The 20293-nt window shown below is 52.8% G+C and overlaps 2 protein-coding genes across 5 annotated transcripts; one reads left to right on the forward strand and one right to left on the reverse strand.

Moving 5' to 3' along the window:
* Positions 1-1912: 1912 nt before the first annotated feature.
* LOC122384834 (nuclear inhibitor of protein phosphatase 1-like) lies at positions 1913-6162 on the reverse strand. The gene is made up of 6 exons (XM_043372608.1): positions 5973-6162; positions 4875-5089; positions 4433-4650; positions 3624-3830; positions 3236-3466; positions 1913-2763 (listed from the first exon to the last, which is right to left on the reverse strand). Exons 1-6 carry the CDS (start codon positions 5999-6001, stop codon positions 2629-2631), a joined length of 1035 nt encoding a protein of 344 aa, XP_043228543.1. The 5' UTR covers positions 6002-6162; the 3' UTR covers positions 1913-2628.
* Positions 4633-20260, forward strand: LOC122384788 (probable ATP-dependent RNA helicase DDX27). Of its 4 annotated transcripts, none has more exons than XM_043372531.1 (16): positions 4633-4667; positions 6972-7197; positions 7733-7897; positions 8727-8835; positions 9135-9316; positions 9737-9901; positions 10101-10241; positions 10582-10709; positions 11253-11450; positions 11808-11952; positions 12259-12393; positions 12792-12969; positions 18392-18586; positions 18931-19104; positions 19443-19539; positions 19892-20260. In XM_043372531.1, the coding sequence occupies exons 2-16, from the start codon at positions 7123-7125 to the stop codon at positions 20187-20189; spliced, it is 2385 nt and encodes a 794-aa protein (XP_043228466.1). In that variant the 5' UTR covers positions 4633-4667; positions 6972-7122; the 3' UTR covers positions 20190-20260. The 4 variants fall into 4 exon arrangements, with proteins under 4 accessions (XP_043228466.1, XP_043228480.1, XP_043228488.1 ...); XM_043372545.1 differs by lacking the exon at positions 4633-4667 and adding an exon at positions 6414-6500; XM_043372553.1 differs by lacking the exon at positions 4633-4667 and adding an exon at positions 6429-6444.
* The last annotated feature ends 33 nt before the right edge of the window (positions 20261-20293 follow it).

A 20293-nucleotide genomic window follows, 5' to 3' on the forward strand; every position in this document is an offset into this window, starting at 1 on the left:
TCGGTCGGAGGAGCCCGAAGAGGACGCCCGTCCCACGGGCTCGGCCTTTTCCTATACCACCGCTGCAGATGACCGCCCGTCTGAAAAATTACAGTCAAGTTCAAGTATGTAAAACAGGTAATGGAGCTCATACGGTGGTAAGACTAAAGCATTTGTAAATGTTACAATCAGATACACTGATGATAGATTTAGCCCTCGCCCGTATTGGCGTTTTAGCACGGACTAGCGCCTACCTAATGGGAGGGTCGACACTCGACCGAACCCCTCCCCGCACACATTGACTCAGAGCTTCACGAATAAAACGAGCGTGTTACCCGTGGCGAGAGGAAGACGATAGTAATTAATTTTAACGTCCTGGGTCTTTCATTGACCCCGGGTCAGGCCAGTGACCCAAAGCCCAAGAAAATGGAGGTCTGCTGGAAGTTCTTGAAGGGAGGCTGATCCCTTCAAAGATAAGTTTGGGTTTCGCTTACGAATTTAGCATTTGTTTTCTTCTAGAATGAAATTTGTGCGTAACGGATACGCTCAAATCACATCAACCATCAGGCATCTCGCCGGCTATCCATAGTTGGAGATCTGTTATCAGCTCCAAAACTATCCTAACCATGCAAAAACGAAGCCATCGACGGTCTATAACCCTGCGCTGACCTTAGACGGCAGTCATTTTATAGATATGAAAGAGGTGTAAGTTTGCACAAAAAAACACGCAACGACTAGCTTCCTGTAGGTTCCTGTTACCTTATTGCAACGCCAGTGTTTCAGCCCCCCCCCCCCCCCCAAGTGCACCCTACTAACCGTTTAGTCGTCCGGCCGGTGTGGAGCCGTGCCGAGCTGTTTGACCCGCCGCAGCACAGTGACCGGCGCGGCGCCCGTCTCACCACTGACACCGCCCGCCGACCGTGAGTAGAGCGTAGAGCGTCACCGTCGGTCAGTCGACTCGGCGAGCGAGTCACGACCAGACAAGGTCACGCCGCCGGCGGCGACCGGCGACCGGCCGGAGCCGGGTGCCGACGGCTGGAGCCGGGCGCCGGCGGCTGGAGCGGGGAGGAAGGCGATCCCTGGGAGACGAGCCATCTCCTCCCTCTTTTTCTCTCGCTCATCCCTTACCCTCGCTCCCCTCTTACTCTCGCTCTCCGTTTCTCATCCTCGCTCTCATACTCTCGCTCTCTTCTTCACTCGCTCTCGCTCATCGCTTACTCACGCTCTCTGTCTTTCACTCTAGCTCTCCTTCCCTCACTATTATTCTCTTACTCCTGCTCTTCATCTCTAACTCCATCTCTCTCACTCTCGTTCTCCGTTTCTCATTCTCCTCTCTCCCGCTCTCAGTCTCTCACTCCACCTCTTACTCTCGCTCATTCTTCTTACTCTCTCTCCTCTTCTATAGTTCAAAGACCATCAGTGGCTGCGATCACGGTTGAAACTTGCCTGGAAATTGATGTAAATTCAGGTTAGGCTTCACGCTGTCCAAGGACGTGGTATTGGTATAACATACTACACCTCGCCATGTAATTTCTGAGTGTGGTGTTGGAACCTTGAATCCGGCACACGAAAACTTCATTGAAACATCTGCATAATTTCATTCATGTCTCTCATAACCAAGAGCTGTAGCAAAAAGATCTCTGGGGGGCGACAAGTCCAAATAGCGTCGTTAGTTTTATTTTTATCTTACGCCTCCATATTGCTCATCCCGGATATTTTCACCATCCCTTGCGGGCCGCCATTTCGGCGTTTTGCCTCTGGCGGTAGCAGCCGTCCAAGGCGCCAGGCGGCAGCCACGGTGAGCCGAGCTAAGGAGGAACAATTTCTGACCAGTGGTGACCGGTACGCAGCTGCTGCAAAAACCGGCCGACCTAGTGCCCATTGGTGTCAGTCAACACCTCTCCGAAACGACCAGTCAAATAGTAACGCTAAGCTCAGCTCACTGTGTATTCGATAGTGGAGCACCGTCCGAGATGTTCGGGGTACAGCACGCAGTCAGTCAGCAGCTCTATAGACGCGAGCAGAGGAGTCGAGCCGCCCGGCCCGGCGCGCAGAACGTAACAAACAACGGCAGTGACAATAAAAACACCCCGAACACCACAGCGTCCGCCTCCACACAGCACAAACCTGAGTAGCGGCGGGATGGGGCCACCTTTCAGACCCACAGACCAACACATCGAGACAGCGTGTCGCCACTACATTCACACAGAAGAAAAACAATGTAGGGAAAGAACGATTTCGGAAACACACCTTAACTGATAGCAGAGGTGCAATCACGAAACATACATGAGATGAGATGGCAGCTGTGCCACGAGGACGTAAGACGGTCTGCCTGGTGGATATGAAGCCCCTCTTCTGTACAATACCCTATATAACCAAAATACGAAGACTAAGGTCGGGCAAGACAGCCTGCAAGACAGTGTGTTACTCCATCGGGGCAGATACGTAGTTGCCGAAACGGAGTGGCACAGGAGTCTTGACTGATGGCGCGGCACCGCACGACCGAGTTTAGCGGCGTCCATACACACTGTCACGAGGTCCAGCGGCCACCCTATCCCAACCTGGCGAGCTCGTCCACAACCGACTGCCAGGCACCGCCACACACACCTCACAGACTCGGCAAAAGGATACCACCACACCTCGCACTCTTCAGACGAGGAGGGCGGGTGCCGACTTTTTGCCCGGCCACATCTCCTTGGCGTACTTCTTCTTGCGTGGCTCGTGGGCGGCGGGGTTATCGACGGGTCCGACCAGCGCGGCGGCGCCGGCCGGTACCGCCGGCACCTGCGGGGGCGCGCGGAAACAGCGTCAGTTCTCACGGACAGTCGGTCAGAAATCGCATAAGGCAATCGACAGTCGATCGGAAACCGCGTCAGTCACCCGCCATTGATGAGACAAGGGCCCTGGACACTGACAACACATGCACTGAGCCCCCCTCGAGACCCCGTGCTTATGATGGAATAGCCATAGAATAAAACTGCTCATGAGCCTCCCTCTAGACCCCATGATTACGATATAGCAACAAAATAAAAGTTCATTATCACAATAAAAAATACTTAGAAAACCCTTTTGTACTTGATAGTAACACGACGCTCGTGCTAATCAATAATTCACAAATGGAAGAACAAAGAATCAGCAAACCGACCCTCCTGGTCCTGCAGATACTGTACGCGAAGGTGTACAAAAATTAACATTTAAAATTCTGAGACAGCGTCACCGAACCGACCAGCCCCGACGGTCGGTCGGTGGGACCCACCTCTGGCTCCGGAACGCGCTCCTCCACCTCCGGCGCCGGGTTGACGCCGATGCCCAGTTTGCTGGTCAGGCTGAAGGCGAACGTGCTGTGTCCGGCGGCCGGCGGCGAGGCGGCGCCGTCGGCCGGCGGCAGGTCTCCGTACAGAGAGCCGGCACCGGTGTCCGAGAGCCGCCGCTGGTGGCGCGCTGGCGCCGGAGCCGACGCCGAGGAGGCCGGCTCCACGCGCGCCCTCTGCAACCGCCGACGATAGCTCATCGGTAAAAGCCAAAACAAAACAACATAGTGTACGCACTCCGTCCAGCAATGCTGGGTGCGGATATTAAATCTGTCCTTAAGTCCTACCTGGACATCCGCACAAACTTCACAGCATGGCGGCGGCCACTCTCACCTTCATCGGTATGACGGTGGTGGAGACCAGGTTGCGGAAGCGGCCCACCGACGGGTCCACGTCCTCCGGGTTGATGACCTCCTCCTCCTCGTTGAAGGTGACGCTGCGCTTCTGGCTGCGCCGCCTGCCCACCGGCTTGAAGTCGTCCTCGGCAATACCCAGCATCGTCACTCGCCGGTTGTGGGCCGTGTTGAACTCGGTCAGGTTCTGCGGCGTCAGCGCATCCAATGTCAGACTCCGTGGGCGACAGGCACACACGAACCATCTGCTAGTGCTAGCCGGATATATCATTTGTAAACTGCAAATGAATGTCACAGCTGTAAGCTGCCAAGTACCAACACTACACATCACACTTAGATTTCTCATTCACCTCCCCCGTAAAGTTAAACTTTGCCCGAATGTTTTAAACAAGCCCGGTTGTGCCTGTCTCGCACACTCTAACCCGTCCCATGTATCCCATCTCCACATTCCGCCCTGTCCATCCCTGCCAGAAGCACTCACCGTCTGTCCAGCCCAGTCCCGCTTACCCCGTGTCTATGATTTGTTTCGTCCGTTCCACCATCCGGTCCCGTATGTCCCTTCAGTCCCTTTTGTCCCTTCTATTCCCACCCCGTCCTTCCGGTCCCCTGTGTCCCTCCCGTTCTTTCCAGACGGTCTTATGTGTCTCCATTCCCGTGTATCCCTTCGGTCCCGTCTACCATGTCCGGTCTTGTTCGTCCCTGCCGTCCCTTCTAGTCCCGCTCGCCTCCCGTCCCGTCCGTTCCTAATGTCCCGTCCCGCTCCGTCCCTGTCCGTCCCGCGCCACTAACATCGAGCTCTGTCTCCGTCTCGGGCAGTCCGAGCAGCTCTCCGTGCGTCTCCTCGCCGGCCAGCTCCAGCTCCTCCATGACCGGCTTGCTGGCCTGCTGCGGACGCTCGCGCAGCATGTACACGCGCGTCGAGGCGCCAAAGTGGAACGCCGAGTCGATCGGCAGCTGGGTCGGCTTGTTGGCGTCAATTCGCATCGAGCCGATGAACGTACCATGTGCTGCGAACGAAAACAAGGTGAGCTTTGCTATCATTCCAAAACCAGAGCTGATATAGACACAAAGTAAAAGAACTGTCGTTGATCTGTACCTCAAACTGGCTATCAAAAGTTGGCTCCCTATTATTAATTATTTCAACACATCTAACCAAAAGCATTTATCTTTGCAGAACATATATTATGTACATAAAACACATTGCTTGATAATAGGAATAGTCATTACTCACTGCTGCCAAGATCAACCAAAAAGGCTCGATCAAGGTGTTTGTGCCACACCAGGGCAGCATGAACTCGAGAGCAGCTGGCATGATCTATGCAGAAGTCATTTAGCTGAGGATTTCGTCCAAACAGGTAACAGCGCTTTTCATCCACCATCAGCTTCTGAGTAAGTTTCTCTCCTTTGAGCACATCCAGATGAAGGCCAACAGGAGCCTTCCCTGCCCTGAAAAAGAGAACAGGAACCAATGTCACTGGAAGCAAAACTGATGAATGATAATTGCAATGGCCCCTGCTTTAGTAAATGCCAATCCAACTTTCCTATACAACTCTTCTCTGCTGAGGTACCTAGTTGAAAGCAAATCTATATTTATTTTATTTTCTATCCTTTCCTACCCTCTCCTAGCTTTTGCCTCCCCTTCCATTGCTAATTTATTCCATTATTTGTTCTGCATGAAAAAATACAGCGAATACAGCAATCAGCATACAGAATACATGCCACACAACAGGGTTAATTTGTTTTGGCAGCTAAGAAATCCTTAAGAATGAGTGTGAACTTGCTTCCTTTAATCAATTCTCAATGTAAAAGCCTAGTTAATTTCACATTAAATGATGCAAAATAACCTTTGAAACTCAGGGCACTAAAAATAGCAAGTCCTTGAAATATTAACATAAACAGCATGAACAGCATGGTTTACAGTTATGAGTTAGGCACACTTCATTGACGGATAAATTTCCCAAAAACCAAAGCAAGTAAATTTCATGCATTTATGCAGCTATTCAAGAACAGCAAATCATCCAAATGAATTTTGCAATGCCTACTCAAAAGATTACAAACTGTGCAAGGGGATATATTGGGCAAGTAGGTGGGTAGGTAACAAGTCTTATACGAGGCAGGGGAAAAACATGAGGAACATGTACACCTAAAACAAAAATGTTAAGTGTATGACAAGCTTACTGAAGCTAGTATCAAGGGATTAATTAAAACAAAACATTTGAAAAATGCCAAAATAATAAAACAAGACACACTGAAAATGGGAAGGTAGGCATAGGTATCAAATGAAACCATTCATTTCATAAAGGAACAAAGCATTGCAAAAATGCATTACCAGCCAGGAACATTGTAGTGGCTTGTCATTTCGCACTCGACGACTCCTTAAATTTTATCAGTTTTCACTCATTTGGCCGTTTATTTCTTGATAAATCCTCCTAAATCCACTGTCCACACAGCATTCAGCATTCCCTCTCCGGCAATATTTGCGTCTGTGTGCGCCGTAAATGACATTTTTAAGGGTCCCTGTTCTACTTTGCGTTTACAATGTTTGCTGGTACCAAACTGTTACTATGTTTCCATGGTAACCTGGCTTCCAAATTAAAATATTCCCGAGTGATTTTCTATTTTCAGAATATACTGGCTACAAAATTACCTTTAGATGAAAAATAGGACATAGACACTAAGTTATTGTAAAATATTAATTTTTAAAGTAAAACATCGCTGAGTACTCTGCTGATGTCATAACAATTCTGCTATTTTTCGGCAATAAAGAACAGCACTTCCAATATGCAGCATTGTTTGCACGTGCACGTGCAGGTAGCAGCGGTAGCAGAGCAACTATCAGTGGTTGGTGGTTTTATTGGTTTTATTTGCCCTATTGTTGTGGATTTCCTTTTTTTAAGTTCTCTACATACCATGCTTTATATGTGTATCGCTTATACCGTACTGTATAATGCTTGGAGGAGATTGAGATGTGAGAGTTTAAGGTTCACTTGACGAGGGCCCTGGATTTGTATGCACAAGTTCCGATTCTTTCAGCTATAAGCTCTGTCTTGGTGATTATTTTAATACCAACCAATGTAACAATTTTTCGATCTGGGTTCGATTCCCCGGCAATGCACATGGCATTGCCACTACCTGACCGCTTGAAACAGAGTGAGAGTTCCGGGTGGCGCCTTGGTGCACTGGATGTGGTGCTTAACCCAAACCAACCAACCAACAATTTTTCCCTGACTTGATGCTTCATGTCCCCCAATGTCATGACCTAATTGTCACATTGTTTTTTACTTTGATATTTTGGTGGTCTTGACCTTACCCTATGATATTTTTTCAGAGAGTTTCTTGTCACTGGCTATGCAGGCACCATGAGCAGATGATTTTATCTTATTGCTGTTCAAAGCAAATCATTTAGCAATATAATTTAAACAATTTTGAGCCAGACTTATTGTGAATTCTCATATTGTGTACATTCATCTGTTTATGCCATGGATCTTGTGAGAACAATAGAATCAGATGATGAAGTGGACAATCTCTCAGTCTCTAGCTCAGATGAGGATAAGGTGAGTTTAACACTGATTCAGGGACACCAACACATGAGAGTAATAGTACAGCCCTGCTAAACCTCATACCTAATTTGCCTGCTACAGCAAGGTTCTTGGAATATTGCTAGCTTTGGTAAGCAATATAATTTTAAAGGGGCATTCATAGATGCAAATAGAATGTGTAGCATGCTGGATTGGAGGGGCTCCCACCCCTAGAATGTGGCTTGTCAGATAAACTCCCTTTCCCTTCTCTGCCTATCCCTCTCCCTTCTTAACTTCCTCTCCTTTTCTCTTCCCCTCTTCCTTATTCTCTATCATCTCTTTTTTCTATCTTCCTATCCCTTTTTCCATCTCCTCTCTTTCACTCCCTCACTGTCTACCTTCTCCCTCTTTCCTCTTCTCTCTCCTCCCTTCTTTCACCTCTATATTCTCTCCTCTATACTCTCTCCTCTATACTCTCTCACTCTCCACCCACTCACTCTCCATCTGTGTCCTAGTCTTTTTTCCTTTGTATTATCTGTTGCCATTTCAGCTTATACCCTCTCCATTTTAGGAAAGAAGCAAAAGACACTACTTCTCAGATGATTTTGACTTTGGAGAAACATTTGAAGAATACCATGTCGATCCCTGGGAAGATGTAAACAAATATCTGAAGAAGAAGAAGCTATCCTGCACAGATCAGAAGATTGCTCAAGTCCGCGATGAGCACAAAGGAGAGGTGAGCATTAGGGACATTTTGATTCCAACTGTTATTATTAGTTTTTATGACCCAAAATAATAACACTGATTAATTAGTTGTGTTTTTTTAAGAAGATGGGTTTTTGATTTGCCGAGGTCTAGAGTAATGCATGTAAACATCACAACTCACAAGAATACAATATTTGTTGCATTGTTTGGATGATTGCGGTTGTTGTTTTTCCGAGTCACCCTCCCACCCAGTAACCTCGGTCTCTAATCTCTTATGACACGAGCCGAGAGTCGGTTTGCGGGAATCCGTTTCTGTTCGCGACAGTCGTATTGTTCGGCCATCGGGTTGTTCACGTATTCAATTACGATCTGTAGTGATCTATGACCTTTGAGGTATGAGAAGCCGGAGCTGGAACCGACGCATTTTGTCTGGAGCCGGAACCGTTTCGACATTGTGCCGGAAGTCGGAGTTTTCAAACGGTGCCGGTTCCCGTCGGTGCCGTCGCTCTTTGTGATAGTTCCGCATGCAAGTTTCATCGTAGTATCATCCCATTACACGTATTGTTTGACGTCTAAATTCTTCAGTGCACTTTGAAGAAGCAACTACTGGTCGTTAATGATGTGCACACAACCTTTCTTGGTAGAAAGATCCGTTTGGAAAACAAAGTTGCGTGACTCGGCACAGATCCTAAGATATATAAGATAGACAAGGATAAGATAGACAAAATTTTGGTAACACGTTTGTATCCGACGACGGTATTTGCAGCAAGATATTTACTTTACTTACATATCACACTCACCTCTTTTATTCTGATCGTACATCCCTTACCTGTGGATTATGCGCTGATGTTTTCTCTCAGGCGTCAGAGAACGGCGAGGGGCCATCGGAGGTCGAGCCAGAAGACATGGAGGAGGACAGCGCCAGTGACGACGAGGGGGCCGAGGACGACCAAATGGAGCAGCTCGGAGGTAGGTTGGATCGACAAAGTGGGCAGTCTCTGGTTAAATTAGGTATATTATCTGATTTCGTACATTATATACAATATATATCATGTATTATATTCGTATATTATATATTTATGGCTATAAAAAATTATTAAAACACAATATTACGAGTTTCGGCCGTTCGTACTGCAGGCAAAAAATTTGCTTTGCGTATCATCGATGCATGATGCACAGCTCGTTTTTTTCTGTAATTCCTTGGTTGGCCTAACACATTTAATTTTGACTGGAATGCAAACTCAGTCCGCCTGCTGCGTGTCCGACAGCGGACAACATCCATGTCAAGGAGGCCGAGCGCCGACGGAAGGAGAAGAAGCTGGGCCGCCGGCGCGCGCAGCTGGAGGAGGAGGCCGCCGAGGCCGCCGCCTTCTTCAGCGAGGCCACCGGCGACGCCATCGGCGCCGTCAAGACGTTCCACGAGATGAACCTGTCGCGGCCGCTGCTCAAGGTGGGTGGAGCGGACAGACCGCCGGTGCCGCGCTGGTAGACTGTTCGAGCTGCGTCCACAGTCTGTGCTGATATAATCGGCTGCTTACGGAAGCGTTAGTCCGTTTGCTGCCAACTCTGCTGGGTATCAACCCATCGTTGTCGTTTTTTTTTCAATATCGAACCCTACAAACTACAGTTTGTATTGACCCTTTTTTATGTGTGAAAAATAAGTGGAAAACTAGATGATATCATGCTTGTTTATTGCGGCGTTGGTTCACGTGCTGTAGGTGCGACAAACTTTCTCAGTTCTTTATCAATCCCCCTGTAAAGTAAAATACGTCGAAGTGGAATCGTTCGCGGCATCATGGCCAGTCTCCGCTCGGACCCACGAGTACCCACCCTGCCCTGTAACTAACGCCCCCCCCCCCCTGTCTCACAGGCGGTGACCGCCATGGAGTACGTCCACCCGACGCCCATCCAGTCGGCCACGGTACCGGTGGCGCTGCTCGGCCGGGACATCTGTGGCTGCGCCGCCACGGGCACCGGCAAAACGGCCGCCTTCATGCTGCCCATCCTGGAGCGGCTCGTGTTCCGGCCCAAACAGGTTAGATGGGACGCATGCCTGAGTGTGTCAGTGACGTGGACTACAAACCAGATGCGAGTTCTCCGAGATGAAGATATTGAAAACGTCCTCAGGATATGTATGTCTCGCCTGTTGAAATTATATCGTTACTTTTGTTCTCCGTAAGGACTGCACGTTGGCGCTAATGACCTGACGCGTCTTCTGCTCCCACCCTCCTCAGATTCCTGTGACGCGTGTGCTGGTCCTGGTACCGACCCGCGAGCTCGGAGTACAGGTGTACCAGGTCACGCGGCAGCTCTGCCAGTTTTTACCCGACCTGCAGGTGGCGCTGGCCGCCGGCGGTATGGACATCAAAGTGCAGGTCAGTGCTCCTGGTACTACAAACGAGTCATTGTCAGAGAAATGTCAGAAGTGTTTTAAGTTTACTTTTCCGATGTGTCCGTAAGCATTCTGGTCATGCAGAGGTGCTTGTGTCGTCGGGAAACAATTATTTTTCTTGATGCAGCTCGTAGCAGACTAGCCCTTATTTTTGTTCACATACGGGTGACAAAAACTCGATACAGCAGAAAGGCTTTACAAAATACATCATTGACTGAGAAATGTCACGAACATAAATGCGGCTCCTGCTCAACAAAGCAAATTTGTATCAGCGACGCGACCATGGACACTGTGTGACGCTGTGTGTCTCTGTGTGATTCCAGGAGGCCCAGCTGCGCCAGCACCCGGACATCGTGATCGCCACGCCCGGACGGCTGATCGACCACCTGCAAAACACGCCCAGCTTCTCACTGGACACGGTCGAGGTGCTGGTGCTTGATGAGGCTGACAGGTGAGCGGGCGCTGACTGCTGGTTTGTTGGCTGAGTCACTGCGGGGATGGGAGGCGCTACGCTGGTCAGGTGGGAACACGCTCAGCTTCTCACTGGACACGGTCGAGGTGCTGGTGCTTGATGAGGCTGACAGGTAAGCGGGCGCGGGCGAGCGCCAACCGGGTGTGTGCGGCACTCTGCTGGATATGGTGAATGGGAGACGACCCGTGAGCCGTAAGACGGGAGACACTCCACTGCTCGGGAGGCCAGACGGCACTCCGCAGGCTACGAAGGATGGGAGAAACTCTGTGGGGTAGCAGAGCTTAGAACCATTCCGCTGACGTGGTGGCCAAGACACTCTGCAGGCCTCTGGACGGGATACATTTTCAGGACAAAATTCTGTAATATAAAAAACCAATAGCTGAAGGCTACTTTTGACGGCTAGATCATAGATAAGAGCATGCTGTGTGTAATGCGGAGAATTTGTGGTAGGGAGGAAGAGCGTTGAAAGGGATGTCAAATCCATTACCAGCGTCGAGCCCTGACACATGTGTCTTTCGGCAGGATGTTGGACGAGTATTTCGCCGAGCAGATGGGTGAGATCATCAAACAGTGCTCGGCCACGCGGCAGACGATGCTCTTCTCCGCCACAATGACGGACGACGTCAAACAGCTGGCGGCGGTATCGCTCAAAGACCCCGTCAAGGTGTTCGTCAACGAAAACACCGACGTAGCCGCCAACCTCAAACAGGAATTCGTCAGGTGGGTGACCGGTGATACCTCGCACCTGATGCGAAATAATTTGAGGTCCTTCCGTTTTTTTTTTAATTTATTTGTGCTTTACTGCGATGCCTGACCTGCTTGTTCAGGTGCGTTGTTCGCGTTCTACTTAGAAGAAGGCCCTTGCGCATTGCTTGACTTTGTCTCTGTCCAAGCCCTAGCTCTCAGGGCGTCCACGTAGTGAAACCTTCATTTTTACTAATAATTCGCCGATTCGTGGGACGTGTTCAGACGATAATGGTTCGATTTCTTTTTATCTAGTTAATCCCCAGAACTTTCAGCAGCCTCCCTTCATACAGCAGCTAACTGACGTGTCGCTTTCCTGTCCGATGTCGCCAGGATCCGACCGGGCCGGCAGGGAGACCGGGAGGCGCTGCTCGCCAGCCTGCTGCTGCGATCGTTCAAGGAGCGTGTCATGGCTTTCGTGCAGACCAAGCGGCAGACGCACCGGCTACACATAGTGCTGGGACTGCTCGGAATACGGGTACGCGGTGCTCCATGAGGTGAAAGGGCCATCGCCAGCCGTCATATGCGCTGTGTGACGACCTCAGTCGCACGCTATCCTCCAGTCATGAGATAAACAAACCAGCTTAAAATAAATAAGGACGTTATTCCGCAAGGCATTGTTTTGGCCTGTCATAAAGATGAATGAAGCAGTCGGTATTGCTTGTTTGTTGGGTTTGATAAGTCAACAGTCATCTAATAAACATGTTGCATTCATGCCACCAAGCGTCGCATGTCTCACATGTCTCGTCGCATAATAAACGTGTCTGTTCTCTCGACTCGCCAGGTCGGGGAGCTGCACGGGGACCTCAGCCAGGCTCAGCGGCTCGAATCTCTGCGGAAGTTCCGCGAGCAGGAGATCGACGTCCTGCTGGCCACCGACGTAGCCGCCCGTGGTCTCGACATCCCCGACGTGAAAACGGTGAGCTGCGGACGGCCGAATGGGCGGTGTCCAACGGGGAGCTTCACTGCCGCTAACCGGCGCCGGTTGCTGGCCAATCACAGGGCCTTGTTCACGAGCTAATTTTCATTATGTGTTCCAGAGAGTTAAATGGTCAAAACAGGTGAATGCATTATGTCGCCGTCCTTTATCGAGCTTTCCGATCAGATGATCTGTCATTGTTTCCGTGTTCCGAAGCTGAATGCCCATTTTATGTACATCAACAGCTCCCCCCGTTTCTCGCTGTGCTGCGTTTTTCGTTTGAGGTAATCATCTTCATGATGCTGGCACTGGTATCACCCCTGTGCCGCAGTGCTCCCTGCCTCAGTGTAAGTCGTTGAGTCCACTTGTATGACGCCGTTCCCCGTTCCGCCGCTCAGGTGATCAACTTCACGATGCCGGCCACCATGCAGCAGTACGTGCACCGGGTGGGCCGGACGGCCCGGGCCGGTCGCGCAGGACGCTCCGTATCCATGGCCGGGGAGACGGAGCGCGCCATGATCAGGGAGATCAGCAGGCGCAGTCTGCGGCCGGTCGAGATCCGCACCGTGCCACAAGGTCAGTTCCCCGGCTGCAGGGGCGCGTACACCGGTCAGTAAACTGATCGTCTTGTCAGCGAACTGGGGATTAGGGGATACACCGTCACAGGTCATCGGATTGAGGATACACCGTCACCTGTCAGTGGACTGGATACTGGGGAGTGGGGATACACCGATACCGGCCAGCGGACTGATACACCGCCACCGTGGACTGGGGGATGCACCGTCAGCGGACTGGAGACTGGGGGATACACAGTCAGCGGACTGATGCACCGGTCAGCGGGCTGGGTATACAGCGCCACCAGTCAGCGGACTGGAGGATACACCGCCACGGGTCGGCGGACTGGGGATGCACCGCAACCGGTCAGCGGACTGGGGGATACACCGTCAGCGGACTGATACACCGTCAGCGGACTGGGGATACACCGTCAGCGGACTGGGGATACACCGCCACTGGTCACCGGTCAGCGGACTGGGGATACACCGCCACAGGTCATCGGACTGGGGACGGGGGAGGGGGTACACTGACACAGGTGAGCGGACCATGGGAACATCGGTCGCAGTCCGTGGACTGAGGAACATCCCGACCGACACCGGATTAGGGGCAGGGGGTACACCGCCACTGGTCAGCGGACTGGAGACTTGGGGATAGACCGCCAGGCGCCACTGGTTAGCGGACTGGAGATACACTGTCACATGTCAGCGGACTGATACACCGACACCGGTCAGCGGACTGGGCATATACCGCCACAGGTCAGCGGACTGGGGCATATACCGACACAGGTCAGCGGACTGGGGCATATACCGACACAGGTCAGCGGACTGGGGCATATACCGACACAGGTCAGCGGACTGGGGCATATACCGACACCGGTCAGCGGACTGGGGCATATACCGACACCGGTCAGCGGACTGAGGACTGGGGCGTGCAACGCCACCGGTCAGCGGACTGGCTGGGAACGGGGACACCCTGCCACCAGTCAGCAACTGTGCTACTTCCGCAACCCAGCGACTCCAGGTCGCTGGGTAAGTTGATGCAATGCATGTTTTACATTGCATGTCGAAGGGTAATAATGAAGGTAAACGGGTAAATATTTTGCCGATCCGTATGTCCGTCATCACAAACGTGAATCGCCCTGGAAAAAAATGTATTTTCGGTACTTACTTGAGGTCACTAGAAGGTTATTTATTTATTTGTTTGTTTTTTTGCTATTTTATTGAGAGTACCTTATGAAATTTACGATACAGATATAAAAAGCTTTCGATGTGACGGCGGATTGTAACGGCGGATGTAAGGACTGATTCAGTTTTCGATGTAACGGCGCTGATGAAGCCGTAGAGACGGAACCGGTACGCCATTCATGTAACTTTTTATATTTGTATCGTGAATCTCATAAGGTACTCTCAATACAATACTTGTCCAGATTATATTCAAATTTTCGCTATTTAACGCACAATAAAAAGTATCGATTCTGTCCGGTGGGTGGGTGCCGGGATGGGGAGGGGGTGACGGGTGCGTGGGTGGACGTAGCGCCGAGGGGTCTGGTTAGGGCCAGCCGACAGCGCCTTTGCCGCTGGTCTGGCGTGTTGGAAGGCTCGGAGCGCCATGTAATTGATACTTTGGGGTATAACATCAGTTTGTAAGCCTGTTAACAATGTTAAGAATGTCAATTAATGTTCGTGCCGTTAATAAATTGGGAAAAAAGTATCGATTCAAAAAACGGTACCGTTAGATTTCCTATGTGCACGAACTTTGAACATAGAGTTACGAGCAGTTATGTATACCATTTTGCATCTCAAGCCAGCCAAGCCTAAGTGGCCACGTAAGAAACGGCTGCGCGACTGCGCCGCAGAGAGGGTGTGGGCCGCCGCGCGCCGAGCGGCCGAGTCAGTCTGCTCCGGGCCGCCGTCCCGCCCGCTCGTGGGTCACAGTCAGTGACAGGAACTCCGTCTCAGAGGCGCGCCCGTCTGTTTGTGTTGGGCGGCGCCGTACGGCCGCCATGTAGTTAGCGCGCTGGGACGCCTGACCATCGACACTGTTTTCCGTGTCACGTGTGAATGGCTGCCAATTGTACTGAACCTGAGTTATCGCCGACTCAGGAACTCATCGCCGACGTGCTGCGTCGCAGTGGGCTCCAGCACAAGCCTCTATACCGTGGCATGTAGCGGTCTACGGCTCCGGATGCAGATATCTCGCTGTCTCGCGCCGACCACGTGTCGCTCAGTGCTGTAAGACATACCAGCGCGGCGTATGTAGACCAGTGATCGGCCGACCGGCAGTGGGAGTGTTTACATTGCGTGAGGGACTGTCGTGCCCGCTGGCCCCGGGAGCTTCGCGTGCTGGGTCGTCCGTCTCAGCAGAGCGTGGGAGTGACAACATCGGTGGCATTGGCGACAGTGGTGAGGTATTCTGATTCACCCCAGCGCCGCCTCGTGCACCTGAACTCACCGAGTGACCAGCGGGACTGGACGGGCAGAGCGACCGGCGGCACCTGAGCTGACAGAGCGACCGGTGGCACTGAACCGACAGCGAGCTGCGGCACTGAACTTATGAAGTGACGGAGCGACCGACACCACTGAACTGACCCAGCGAGCGGCGGCACTGAACTGGCAGAGCGACTGGTAGTACCGGCAAGCGACGGGCGGCACCTAACTCGTCGAGCGACCGGCAGCACTGAACTGAGTGGGCGACGGTATTCGGCCGGTGGATAAGGAGCTCTGCCTGGCCGCCCGTCCCGGCCGTGGGCCATGGAGCGGTGCTGTTTCCAGTTCTTTGAGCTGTCGGCGGGTGTGCGCGGCCTGGGCGTGCTGTTCGTGGTGGTGAACCTGGTGCTGCTGCTGCCGGTGGTGGAGGACTGGCTGCAGCCGGAGGGCGCGCCGGTCCCGCCGGTGGCCGGCGGCGAGCTGCAGCTGCTATACCGGCGCCACCGGCGGCCGCTGCTGGCGCTGGCCGCCGCCGCCGTCAGCGTCAGCCTGCCGGTGAACGTGCTGCTGGTATGCGCCGCGGCGCCGGGCCGCCGGCCGCGCCGCCGCCGGCTGCTGCTGCTTCCCTGGCTGGCGTGGTACGCGGTGCTGTTCGCCGCCGGCTCGGCCGCCGTGCTGGCCGGGCTGGCGCAGTGGGCGCGCGGCCGGCTGGCGCTCAGCGCTGCCGCCGCGCTGCTGGCAGTGGGCGTGCTGCCGCTCTGCTGGTACTGGTACGCCGCCGTTCTGGCCCTGTTCAGGAGCCGACCCTCACCGTTCGGCGCGGGGGACAGACGCAGCGCCGCCGCGGACATTGACTGCGGCGAGTCGGCCGGCGACCCGAGCAGCGTGATGCAGGGGACGCTCAGTCGCGCCGTGTGGTACTGGGCGGCGCTGAACGCCGCCCTCATGGACGAACAGGAGTGCCGCCGACCGCCGCCGGCCGTGGAGCAGCACCTGCCGCGCAGGGACAGCTCGCGGGCGTCGCTCGACTCGCTGCGCTCAGCGTGGCGGCGGCTGACGGGCGTCCCGTCGGGGGCCGGACAGACGCCGTCCGAGACGGGCGGGCCGGGCCCCCTCCTCCCGCCCCTGAGCAGACAGAACACCGAGACCGGCGGGCAGATAACAGAGGACTGATTCAGCAACGTTTGAACGCAGTGTGGTCGGGCTGGGTCTTCACGGTGTGAACTCTCCGCACTGAAAAATCCCACACAGTGTAACTGGTTCGTACCGAACAACCTCACACTGTGTGAACAATTGTCTGCAATGAGGAGGAGGGCCTTCAGTGGACCTATCACATCACGGGCTAGGTGAACTTCACTTCACTCATCACTGGATTTATTGCTTGACTGATCGCGATGGTTTCCGTGAAACTGTTCTCATGTCCCCGTGGGTCACACAAGCACATTTATCTTTGACGCTCTTTTATTTTAGTCTGTCTCGTGTGTCCTGACATTGTTGTGAGATATTTTCAATAAGCCGCATTTTGCCTTTGTAAGGATGGGAAGTTTAGTGCTCTAGCGTCGTTTGTCGACAAATATTTCTACACATCTGATACAAATAGTCCTCGTGTTTGAAAGGTGTGCGTCAGCGTCTGTTTCATAAAGGTACAGTCATGTCAAAGCGCATACAATGAATACACTGAGCCCTGTTTAACAAGCTCTTCCCTTTTCTTCCCATAAAACTTCTCTTATTTTTAGAACTAAAAAATAATAATAATTGAAAGAGGCACAGATTCGTTTCCATCAACGGGCCTTGGATCTGGCTGAGCGTTTATCCGAGCCATGACAGTACGGTATAATGAAGTGAGCCGGCTCGACTGGATGACACTGGCACACACTGAGCACTTGAGCAGTCTCGGTTGCGGGGCCGCTCGTGCTCAGTTCAGCCCTGCCTAGCCGGGCGCGGCGGCCGGATGTGTACCCGGGTGCAGAGTGCTGTGTATGGGCCGACTGTTCCACGTGCCACGACCGTGTCCGGCACAGGGATATTCGAGCCGTGTCCGCCTCTGCCCGGTCCGAGCGGGAGCCACAGGGAACGTGCCGAGGCGGACCAGTCACGGCTCCGATAACACTCAGTCGGTCCCCCGCAGAGCCAGTCAGCAGCTCCGGAAACAACAGCCGTGCCGGCCAGTCAGCAGCAGATCGGGACGGGGTGTTCTGGTTTAGCTGTTAGGGCCATTGGATACGAAGTCCGCATTTTCCTGGTTGCCTTTTTTTAGACAGCTGCACTTTGTAACCGTACTAATTAATTACGGTCATGAAATCACAGCATACATGTATCTATGGTAGCTTTCCTTGAATATATTTGATTTCACATAGCCAGCTGAATGCCTACTGTTTCTACAGCTCCACTCAATATGCAGCGGGTCAGCCGGTGGGACACACAGGGGGAGTGGGGACACACGTGAGGGCACAGCAAGACAGGCAACAGATATACAGCGGCACACTGGCGGAAACAGGCACAGAGGGGAACACACGTCAGGACACAGCAGCACATGCAGCAGACATCCAGTGGGACAGAGCGGGGCGCGCCGGCGGGACACACGGGGGACAGGCAGCAGATGTACATACAGCGGACACAGCAGAACATAGCGGTGCACGGCTGTCCGATGTTATACAGATTACAACAATTAGGGCATAACGGGACTCCCGCCGCGCAGCTTTCACTAGTGACCAAAAAGTCACAATGATAAGCAATAACATCTTTTTTTCAGGTGGTCATCAAATTTAGTCTGATCGAGATACAGTTTCACACCAACACACGAGGCCTGAGGTGTGTGTGTGCCCCTCTGTGTCTGTTTCCGCCAGTGTGATATCCGCTGAATATCCGCTGCCTGTCTTACTGCCTGTCCTTCTGTGTTATTTGTCCGTTGTTTTGTCCATTGACTGACCCGTTCTCGCCCTTCACAGCCGCTGCCTGTTCTGCTGTGTTTGTCTGTTGTGTAGCCCACTAACCGACCCGCCGTCGCCCGTTTCCAGCCGTGGTGGACCGGTACCGGCAGAAGATCGAGCGGCTCGAGTCGCAGGTGGACGCCGTGTTCCGCCTGGAGCGGGAGGAGCGCGAGTTGCGCAACAGCGAGGCGCAGCTGAGCCGGGCGCAGAAGGTGCTGGAGGCGCCCGAGCAGCGGCCGCGCACCTGGTTCCAGACGCAGCAGCAGCGCGCCAAGGCCAAAGGTACCCTAGCCCACGCACACAGGATCAGATATACATATAGCACGCTCAGACATACGCAGGTAAATCACGAGCTGTACGCATTAATGGGAAAGGCTCGTGTTGAACATATCTCTGCTTTTTTTCTTTTGTGACGCTCCAAGCTTCAAACACTGAGAAGCCGTATTTATCGTAACTTATATATTCAATTAAAGGAGGACTTTGCATAACCGACAGTTTCAGCTGCTAATATGCTGCCCAATACATATGTTACCCTTCATGGTAACACACCGCACGTCTCGATATTTCAACGGATGAGTGCGTATAGCGGCATTCGGAATCCCTTCTGACGCACCACTCATCCGCAGAGGCGGCCAAGCTGGAGACGAGTGGCGGCGACACCACCAAGGCCGGCAAGAAGAAGAAGAAGAAGGTGACAGCTGAGGAGCGGGTGGAGAAGGAGCTCCAGAAGCGCTACCTGCTGCAGGCCAAGGCGGCGAAACGGGCCAGCCGGCGCGCCGGTGGCGCCGCGCCAGTGCCCGGTGAGATGCCCCCCCCCCCCCCCCGATATCTATGCCGCACTGAACCCGGCCGAAGCAGCCGGCTAGTGCAGTTCGCTTCCTGGAAGTTCGTTTGTCTACCGTGATATACCAGTCTCCGCGTTTTGAAGATTCTTTCACTGTGTATGGGTTGAAGTGTTCACACGAAAGGCTTTGCACAAATCTAAATGTGGTCAACCATTCGTTTTGGTGATGGCATTATTTTGGCACGCCGCTGCACTCGTATTTTGATTTTGCAGAATGTTCAACGTTTTGATTTCTTAAATAGTGCTCCTTGTCGTAGCTTCCCATTTCTTACTGTTCGCTTCCGTTTGTTACAGTGAAAAAGAAGGGGCCGAAGGGCAAGAAGAAGGGATTGAATCTGACGTCGGAGCTGACTGATGTTAGCCACAAGGCCGTCAAAGGTTTCCGATACAGGTATGCCGGGACGCAGGAAACAGCGGGCTCGGCTTTGCAATTTTGCATCAGCCGAACATTGTTTTGTTTGATATAATTATGCATGCGATTGATACCATTGCTGCAATACTTTGGTATTTTATTTTGGTCGTTCAGTTTAAGAACGAATTCCAGAATTGTCTGCTTGTCTGCTTTTTAGGACCGTACACGTTTTGCGAACGAGGCAGCGATGCCGATATCCGATGTGATTGTGGATGTAATTGACTGTTTTAACGCTCATTACGTCGAGTTTACCGTTTCACCAATTTTACCTTTACACTTGTCGCCTCACGATTCAATACTGCTCTGACGTTTGTTTATGCGTGCTTCTCAGGGCCACTGAAGCTATCCGTGAGAAGAACCGGGAAGAGTCCAGTCGCGGCTCAAGAGGAAAATCGCGCGGTGGTGCGCGCGGTGGGGGCCGTGACGGGTCTCGGGGACGGGGTGGGGGCCGTGATGGGTCTCGGGGACGGGGTGGGGGCCGTGATGGGGCTCGCGGTGGCGCTCGAGGTGGTGCTCGCGGTGGGGGTCGTGATGGGTCGCGGGGACGCGGTGGGGGCCGCGGTGGGGCGCGGGGAGGGTCTCGGGGTCGCGGAGGGGGCCGCGGTGGGTCTCGAGGTCGTGGCCGGTAGTCAGTAGTCGCCCGGTGGCCTCAGCGCCATGTCGGACTGTCCACGCTGTGAAAATACAACTGTCAAACGAATTCAGCGGATTGTTAGCTGCTAATGGCTAGCTT

This window comes from Amphibalanus amphitrite, unplaced genomic scaffold (assembly GCF_019059575.1).
Source record: "Amphibalanus amphitrite isolate SeventyFive unplaced genomic scaffold, NRLGWU_Aamphi_draft 000014F_arrow, whole genome shotgun sequence".
Taxonomy (NCBI): domain Eukaryota; kingdom Metazoa; phylum Arthropoda; class Thecostraca; order Balanomorpha; family Balanidae; genus Amphibalanus; species Amphibalanus amphitrite.

What these genes read in the sequence shown, in the direction of transcription:
- LOC122384834 (XM_043372608.1), bottom strand. Translation starts at nt 6,001, where the DNA reads ATGACAAGCCACTACAATGTTCCTGGCTG. An exon ending in TTTGGTTGATCTTGGCAGCA is followed by an intron (nt 4,651 to 4,874) that starts GTGAGTAATGAC and finishes TTTCGTTCGCAG; the next exon opens with CACATGGTACGTTCATCGGC. An exon ending in CCACCGTCATACCGATGAAG is followed by an intron (nt 3,467 to 3,623) that starts GTGAGAGTGGCC and finishes CGGCGGTTGCAG; the next exon opens with AGGGCGCGCGTGGAGCCGGC.
- LOC122384788 (XM_043372531.1), top strand. Translation starts at nt 7,123, where the DNA reads ATGGATCTTGTGAGAACAATAGAATCAGATGATGAAGTGGACAATCTC. An exon ending in CCAAATGGAGCAGCTCGGAG is followed by an intron (nt 8,836 to 9,134) that starts GTAGGTTGGATC and finishes CGTGTCCGACAG; the next exon opens with CGGACAACATCCATGTCAAG. An exon ending in GTATGGACATCAAAGTGCAG is followed by an intron (nt 10,242 to 10,581) that starts GTCAGTGCTCCT and finishes GTGTGATTCCAG; the next exon opens with GAGGCCCAGCTGCGCCAGCA.